A 9,566-nucleotide genomic window follows, 5' to 3' on the forward strand; every position below is an offset into this window, starting at 1 on the left:
AAATCACAAATTCAAAAAAATCACCGTGGGCCTTATTCAATAGCAACAATCAATCAGAAAAATAAATCCTAATAGTCTCAAGTAAATCTTTTAAAGAATGTGAAGTGAATTTTTCCTGTTGTAAAATAGATAGTTTGGGGTAACAAGAATGATAAAGTAAGCTCTATAAACGTGTGCATTATTCTTTTAATTTATCTCTGCGTTCCTCTAAGGGACCCTTTTATTCTAGGCCCAGTCCTCTTTCCAAGCAAAGATTAAACCTCATCGCTCCCAATTCTAAACCCCACCTCAACTTCAACTATCAAATGCCAGAGCATCCACAGTATGCTGATGTTTTGGCATTTACCAGCTAAATGACAAGGTCTTTTGCACCAGCTTGTGCTTAGGATCCAAGGGGCTTCATGGAGACACAGAGATGGATTTGAAGTCAACTACTTGCAGGAATCACAAGGTACCTGGGCTTCAAATACGTTGTTACTTTAGGGATTTTTATTTTTTTGACCATGACAGGTACACTTTAAATATTGCTCTCAGTAGGTGTGGTGGAATCTTCTTTAATATCCGATTTGGTTTATTTTCTTTTTCTCCCTCCTAGCACTGTTACTCAATGAACACAAGAGCTTGCGGGCGATGAAGAGTGAATCCCGTCAGTTTATTTTTGTAAACTGAGTGTAAAGGGGAAGAACGGGGTCACACGTTTAAGAGGAACTGGATTGTCGGAATAGGCATCATAAATAAACGTATGCATTTCAAACACGGTAAGATCGTGCCCTCATAACCAGTATAGTGTGTATTCTTGTATTCCAACCTTCATTTCTCTACCAATAAACATTCCCCACTGGCTCAGTCCAGCAGTTTTTCCTCTACTGATATGTAACCTATTCTTTACAGGAATAATCCTCCTTTTCTTAGAAAGTCTGGCCAGCATCCAGTATCAACAGATACATCGTGTATGAGCTGCCACTGTGTACACGGCATGGAAGGAATTAGATATCAAGCCTTGTTTCTTTTGTACGACTCCTAGATCCTCAGTTACACTAATGCTGTTCTGCCTCACCGAAATCCAAAATTAAATTACCACTTTTCTCAAAGATAATCTATTCTAAAAACTGAATGTTGTTAATGCACGTCATTATAGTATTTTGTATTATTAATCCTTTTCCATTAACATACCTCTGTTTATAATTTTCCCATCAATAACCTGCCATCCAGCTATTATAACAGTGGCTAAGGCACAAACTATTACTGTACCAGGGGTGCTTACAAGAAGGTGGAAGCAAACCACCCCAACGTATGTAATTTAACTTGAGGAGTTCCCCAAAACACACCAACAGAAGGGGGTGCTTACAAGAATTAATCTTAATGGCTTAAAAGACTATTTAAAAAAAGTGAAATAAGAATCTGCAAGTATATATTCAGCTGTCCTGCTGCCAGTGCTTGCAAACTCTGCTTGTTGCAGGCCTAAAGCTGGCCATGCCCTAGTAGATATTTGGGCAGACGTTTGTACGAATATTTGTATGCACATTTGTCCAAAAATCCATGAACATTCTACAAGTTAAAGTGGTTGTAAAGACAGAAGGTTTTTGATATTAATTTATTCTATGCATTAAGATAAAAAACTTTCTGTGTGCAGCAGCCCCCCTCATACTTACCTGAGGTCCATCTAGATCCAGCGATGTTGCAGGAGTGTCTCGGCTGCCCCGGACTCTCTTCTTTATTGGCTGAGACAGCAGAGTAGCGCCATCGGCTCCCGCTGCTGTCAATCAACGTCAGTCAGCCAATTAGGAGATAAAGGGGGTGGGGCCAGGCCAGGGCTCTGTGTCTGAATGGACACAGAGAGCTGTGGCTCAGCTCGGGTGCCCCCACAGCAAGTTGCTTGCTGTGGGGGAACTCAACAGGAGGGAAGGGTCAGGAGCACCGAAAAGGGACCCAAGAAGAGGAGGATTGGGGCTGCTCTATGCAAAACCATTACACAGGGCAGGTAAGAATAACATGTTTGTTATTTTTAACTAAAAAAAGAGACTTCACAATCACTTTAACAAATGTTTCGAAAGTACTTCAGTGGACAATTGAACATTGCCGAATGAAAACCAGATACTCTGTTAGAAATGTTTTGGTTTCCCCACCTGCCCCGGATGTTCCGCTACAAAAACACAGACCGCCTATAAAAGGTTTCATTTTTGATATGTTAAGACTAATATTCTCCTGTATTATCACATTTGTACGATTGACAATTACCTGTATATGCTTTCACTACAGTGTGTCTGAAGAAACCAAATACATGCATACATGTTGTCTCATGAATACTAAATACATGTATACATGCTGTGCTGTGAATGTAATATACCTTTATTATGTGCATTTTTCTATAAATAAAATAATTATTCAAGAAAATTTTTCCATCCTGCTCCTTCAAAATGTTGTTATTTTGGTTGAAAACGAATGTTGATTTGACCCCACAATGATCAGGAAATTGAATGAATGTTCTTTGGCAGCCTTTAGATGAGTCAATTTTTTAATTGATTCAATTGTGTGGATCAAGTGTGTGGATTGGGAAGTCTTCCCGACTGAGCTATTGTATTCTGATGGTGAGGAGACTTCCCCCACCGTCACAATACACCTATCAGTGTTGCAGGCTAAAGCCTACAGCTCTGATCGAGTGGGGAAAATCCAACAGTGCGGTTGTACAGAATTCAGTTGGTAGATTGACTTCTGTACAACATCCCTGCCCATACATGGAAGAAATTTGGCCAGTCCATGTTGAACTGCCCAAATTTTGATCCATGTATGATTGGCATTCAAATGAAAAATTTGTAACAAAATTCTACCAGGTAATAGTCAACTTAAGCTAGCTAAAATGTTTTTAGCATCCTTGCCAAAATTGGGTACATTGGATGTCTGGTGCCTTTTTCCGTTGTGTTGTCCCTTCCAATGGAAGGAACCATGTATCGAGGGTTCGCTGGCATCTGACACTCCCAACAGTGATGTGGCTGAACATTTTTTAGCAAAGCTTGAATCTTCAAAGAAGTGGATAATGGATTTTGATTTTCTTTAAATACAGACAGAGTTTCTTTAAAGCTTTTAAAAATTAAAACAAAAAAAAAAAGTTGTAGCAGCTCCCCCAGAAACCCTGGCAGTGTTATAGTTTGTCCCAACATCAGTCACTGTCACTTTTGCTGCATGTGAATGGAAGAATTCATCTTAAAGAAACCTTTTTTTCAGACAGACTCCCATATGGGTTTCTAAATCGTAAACTGGTCATCACCAAAGGAAGTCTGTGATAAAAAATTTGTGGAGATGTCATTGAAAATACTGTTTTCCCAGCTGTTATACTGATCCAATACTTTCTGTATCACTGAAACAGAACAAGTATAGGGATCAGAAGTTATGACTTCACACTTTAAACATGAAATTTCATTAAAGGGACAGTGCCATTCAATTCACTATTCAGACATTACCAATCTTTGGGTGTGAAGAAAACATTGTTATGTACATTTAATTTTGGTGTGCCCTCTACTGGTGGCTGGTGGTGTATGGCTTCAGCTCATGTTCTTACTGCCCGTTCAGCTGCCACCTTTTTCAAGTGGCAGTGGTGGTGCAGTGATGCAGAATAAGCAAGTCTAATGTCCATTAGGAAGCATGGGCACTATTTTACTGTACGGCTTAGTGTAGTAATTCTAAATGTAACTTCAGTAAGAAGAACCTCCACTTCCACCCTACAACTGACCACACTTATCTATGAACTGCATGTACAAAGTGTCCAAGACACAATAAAAAAAGGTGTATGAACAAACCTTCAGAGCAGGAGTCTTCACTGCTGATACTTAACCGCTCAGCATTCCCTTGAACATATTTGTTATATAACTTTATCCGCAATGCCCAGCTCAGATCTGGTTGTCTCACAGTGTTTTTGAGGCGACGTCTTGCGTTTGCAAACCAGTTTGACACCTGAAAATTAAAAAATAATTTTATCCTATTCACTTGCTATCAGTTTATCAGCAAATACTGTAAAAATGGATTGATCATATGTGTACATTAACAGCAACTAAACAAAAACAAAATCTTAGCCACCAACTTGCTTGTTTCTCCGAAGCATTTTCTCCTTTCTATTATAATCTGTCCAGTCATAATAATGATAAAATGATTGAATTAATAATAATAATAATAATACTAAATATATTCACTAAAACTAGGGATAATTACTTTGAAATACAGGTAAGACAAAAATACAGTATTCATAAACAAGATATGAAGAGAACGAATATGTAGTTGCTGTGCAAAACATTGGTTTTCAGTACCAAAAACCGAGAGGTAGTAGTTTATAGCTTTGGACACGTGGCACCAAAAACAAGCAAAAGTTGTGTGATTGCACACACATTCCTAACTCCTAAACCTAAAGTAAACCTGTACAATGTTGATCCATGGCAAAACAAGTGGAAATAGAATCTACTGTACGTTCCCTCCTGCGATGTGACATCCGGGAGCTATTTTGCCACCACTGACCTCTTCACCTGGTCTTACTCCACGTTGGACATCTTCAACCTTTTTGATTGGCCAGCCCAGGATAACGTAACTTCTGAGCATTTACAAAGGAGTTAACACATCCTGGCACCAAGGCATGCCAAGAATGTACACCGACCTGCACATACAGAGTCTCTTTAGCAAAAAATAGCCTAACTACTAGCAATTTTCCTCAGTAAGGTGAAAGTTTCACTTTAACCTCGCCTGCAGCACTTACAGTTCCTATGCTCCCCCACCACTCCATTCAGTTGGCGGGAACAGAGAAGCACCTGGTACTTCTTAGCATGGAGTAACATGTCACTCACTTCCCTTCCGCCCATGTGACAACCCTGGTGCTTCAGTATTGCCCAAGCACTGTCACACAGGAATGAGTTCATAACGAGAATAATTGATATCTGAAGCTATTACAAGGGTAGTCTGAAAGGTTCACACCCGGAACAGAAGGAGTGACCACACAGACATGAAAGTTTATCACTAAACCCAGCCACTCTTCCAGAGGTTCAGCACTGAAAATGGTGCATGCATGCTATATGGTTTTCATGCACTCTTTGCAAACATTTGCACCCCCCAATCAAGTTGAAAGTGGAAAGGGAAGGCTCAAAGTGTTCCATCAGTGGGTAAAGTGATGGCAAAGGTCTTCTGCACTGCTGCTGCACACACTTGGAATGGAAGATGACTGTTGCCAATTTGCCCACTGATGGAACACTTTGATCCTTCTTCTTCCACGTTCTCCATTTTCAAATTAACTACGGGGGTGCCAACTGTGTGTAAACAGCACATGAAAACTGTATAGTGTGCATGCACCATTTTCATCTGGAAGAGTGGCTTGTTGCAGTGATAAAGTTTCATGTTCATGTTGTAAAGCGCTGCACATACTGTTGGCGCGATATAAATCCTGTATAAGAATAATAATAATAATCTTTGTGCGATTACTCCCTCCGTTTTGGCCCGTGAACTTTTTAGACTACCCTCGTAGAAGAGAAAATGCAGTCCTTGGAAAGAATACTAACCACTCCAATAAGCTCTGCACGTACACTATACAGAGATTTGTAACAGTAGAAATATATTATTATTGCTCCAACAATACAAGCACTTGCATACATTATCACCAGTATAATGTGTAGCAGCATGGACTGAATATACTGTTAATTTTAGGTCTAGGCGATACTCAGCAGGTCCTCATATGAGTGAATGGGTTCCAACAAAACTTATCAGTATCTTAAATTGGTACCAGTCAAAGAAAGTGCTAAACATTACCAACAGCAGGAAAACCCCTAAAAGTCTCAGCATTGTCCAGACCAAAATGCTGATTCCATATATTCCTTCTTCCGCTACATCTGTATCTAGTCTGGATGTTTTACACCATATTGCTTAAATTAGGTTTGGCTTTACAAATAAATTGTGTCTTTAAACATTCACTTAGTAGTGACAATCTTCTCTGCTTTAAAGCCCCGTATACACAGAACAAATGCCAGGCGGCATCCGCTGGTTCAATAAAAATGGGCCGACAATAGGGCCGCGTGTAAGGCAGCCGGTCCGACAGAAGCCGGCCGTTTGGCTGGCTCCTGTGGGGGGAGTATGCTGGAAAACCAGCAGCCGACTAGCTCCTGATTGGCTGAGAGCGCTGACTAGAGTGTTCTGGTGGAGGACCATCCCCCTGTACTAACGTCAGGTTGTTAGTACAGCGAATCCTACTGGAGCTGTCGGTTTTTTTTAATTCAACCCACTGGGTTGAAAAGAAAAAAACAGCGGTCTGTCAGGCTTTAGTCTCAGTACAGACTTGTCAGTAAAAGTAACTAACTCTACAATTACCACAATGTTACCAGACCCCTCATATCAACAAAAATCTTTCCATAAGATGGTATATGCGACATGCACACTCTTATGGCAGAGCCGGCACAGTGAAAGATAAGTACGCTAGCAATTAATTTAATGGTAGAATTGGTCGGGGGGGGTTCTCCCTGCAGGCACACAGAGCGATAATGCTAATGTATTGAGGTGATTAGGGTATGCCCAGGCACACCCCCGTGCGCATGCCTATGTTTATATGTATTGAGTTCATATATTTGGCTGTTAGCCTGGAATTAAGATTAAGAAGGACAGAGCCAACACAGACATTGATACATTTCCACCGAAGGGAGACAATGCATTACCCAGATGAGAATTAGTCATCTGGGTAATGCATTGGGGGGTATTAAACTAAAACTGAAGCAGATCTCCCACCTCCCCACACACAGGATTTTCCAGAGGTTTATTGTGTTACATGGATTGCAGAGATGGTAACACACATTTGCAAACTCATGTGTAAGATGCAAGGCCTCTCCGTAGGCACCCTGTGTATCTTGCAGTCCTAACACTACTCAACCTGAGTGTCTCCACAATGGAAGCACATGCATGCTGAATGAATGCTTGTCTTTACTACCTATACTAAAGGGAGGGAGGTGTGTGCTTCCTAGCTGGTCATTTTTTAGTTTCCACACCATGGCTATTACACAGACATTCGTTTTTTTAATACCAGTAATAGATGGGAGCCGGCTGGGAGGAGGATTGGACCATCTCCAAGCCCACCTGTTTCCCATCCATCCATCAGCATTCACGTGCTTCCATTGTGGAGACACTCAGGTTGAGTAATGTTAGGACTGCAAGATACACAGGGTGCCATGGAGAGGCCTTGCAGCTTACACATGCGTTTGCAAATGTGTGTTAACTAAACCCCTGTTTTTAACCTTCATTGTTAGACAGGTTTATTTGGTTTGTTAGCAGACTGGTGGGTGAGTATATCAAGCTAGGGGCCGGCTGTTTGCCACACACCTTTTTTAGTCCCCCTTTTTCTTCAGTTTTGTCATATACAGGGTTGGAGACGCAGAGCATTACCTGCTGGTGTCTCATTTTAAGTCCCAAAGCTGCCCATATTTTATAAGCTTTTGGGTTTTTTCTCTACCGGCTTTCACTATGGAACATGTTTATTTCAAATTATACATCCAAAAAAAATATATAATAATGTTCACATGCCAATGTGTTGCTTAATTCTAGATTTTATTTTAATTGTCAACAAGTGTGCTGTTGCACATTATATTAATGGCATTGATACAAGATTGATTAGGAGCACACATAATAAGATTAGGGGACATCAGGCTGCCCATCTCTTTGAATCCAGAAAGGATGCTTAAGAGAAGCTAAATAGTGAAATCTAGTATTGCTTTTCACAAATGTTTACAGTGCAGCTACATTGTCTCTGTACACTTTACATTGCTGAGTGCCATGTGGTGCCAGGATTGAGCTGATACCTCCGATTAATCCACATCATGTATAGTATAAACTTGTCCTAACGGGAAACCGAAACAGAGGCCAAGACATCACCGCCACCTTCTCCCTGCTCCATCTTTAAGTTCATATGAAATAACTTGCTTTTGAAATGGAACAAGAGAGAATGTTCTGGTAAAGACGGAGAAAGAACAGAAAATATATCTGTATAAACACTGGTATATAAAATAGAACCAAACCTAATTACCTGCCGACAACAACCACGGGCACTAACATACTACAAGAGCAATACCCACAAGGACCAATCAAAAACAGAAAGCTTTTGTCTTTACAACGTACTTAGTAAATAGCAGTGATATATGTAGCACTCCGCCCTCAGATGGAGTGGCAAGCCAAAGTATAACTAAAGGCTAAACTTTTGTTTTTGTTTTGGATAGAGTGGAGATGGGTTAGAACACGTCAGTTTTTATTGCTGTCTGTGTCCCTGTTAGGGAGATTTACCTTCTCTATTTCTCCTGTTTACCATTATCATTAAAAGTGAAAGTAAAAAAAAAAGAAAATCCCAAATTTTGGGTTGTCCTAGAGCTGCACGATTAATCATTAAAAGATTGTGATCTCGATTCATCCCCCCACACGATCTTAATCCAGCATTTCGACGATTCATGTAAACAAGTGCAGAACAATTCCCTGCTCAAAGCTGTCAAAAAAAAAAAAAAAGCAGCCGACAATCTTTATCAACAACATTTCTCAGCAAGGAGAGTTAAAAAGAAACATTCTAACCTTCTGTTTATTCATTTACAGATCAAAGGGATGAACTTCAGTCTGCAAATGAAGTCAGTTTAAAGCAACTTTTTTTGGTTTTTATTAAACTGTTCCTCTGTTTAACCCCTTATTAACCCTTAATTTACTCTAATCAGTCTTATTAAGTTCTTATTCTCCTTCTCCATTTATTTATTTTTCTACAGTTTTTTTTTTAATTTACTTCTATTTTATAAATTATTAATAATTAAATCTTTTTTTTTTGCTTTGTTGATTAATATTTTTACACCTTTAACAAATATTTGCATGTTTCACAATGAAAAAAGTGCAAAAAAAATAAAATTTTGTTTCATGGTGCTTTGTACCATTGTTGACATCTGAAGTGTAAACAAAAAAGTTGCGGTAGGTTTCGGTAATTGGTATCGGCGAGTACTAAAAAAAAAGACCCCAATGATTTTTTTTTTTAATTTATTTACACCTGACATTATTTTTCATTACGTTTCTTTAATTTTGATTGAAGTATTATGTCTTATTTTATTGCCATCGTGTTTGATTGAAGCAAAGGGTATTATGTCTTATTTTATTGCCATCTTGTTTGATAACCTAATGTTTAGGGGTTGTAAACCTTTATAATATAAAAGTTCCTCTTTAAAAGTGGCCCTTTAAAAGATGATTGCAATGAGAGTAGTCCCCATCTGTTGGTAAAGGTCAACGGATCTTCTTCTTTTTCTAAATAGATTCTAGCCCCTTAAAGTATAACTAAAGACAAAACTTTTTCTTTTAGTTTTAGTTAAAGTGGAGAGGGACTAGAACACCTATCAGATTTCTATTGCTGTATCTTCCCCAGTTAGGGAGATTCACACTCTCTCTTTGTCCTGTTTATTATTAGCATTGAAAGTTAAAGTAAAAGTAATTACACACATTTTGGGTTGTCCCCAGAAAGGTAATAGAGGGGAAACTGGTACACTAGTTCTGTTGGCCCGGGGGGTCCCCAAGGCACTTTCTTGATCTACAGGAATTTC

General features: G+C 39.3%; 1 protein-coding gene across 2 annotated transcripts in view; it reads right to left on the bottom strand.

The window, feature by feature from the left end:
- The window catches only part of MKX (mohawk homeobox), a 189,116-nt gene that overhangs the window by 103,595 nt on the left and 75,955 nt on the right, over positions 1 to 9,566 (bottom strand). For both annotated transcript variants that reach the window (XM_082257470.1, XM_082257471.1), the window contains exon 4: positions 3,795 to 3,948. In XM_082257470.1, coding sequence (XP_082113596.1) covers positions 3,795 to 3,948 — 154 coding nt within the window. The remainder of the gene's footprint in view (positions 1 to 3,794; positions 3,949 to 9,566) is intronic.

Source organism: Pelophylax lessonae (genome assembly GCF_965119305.1).
Source record: "Pelophylax lessonae genome assembly, chromosome: 5".
Classification (NCBI taxonomy): Eukaryota; Metazoa; Chordata; class Amphibia; order Anura; family Ranidae; genus Pelophylax; species Pelophylax lessonae.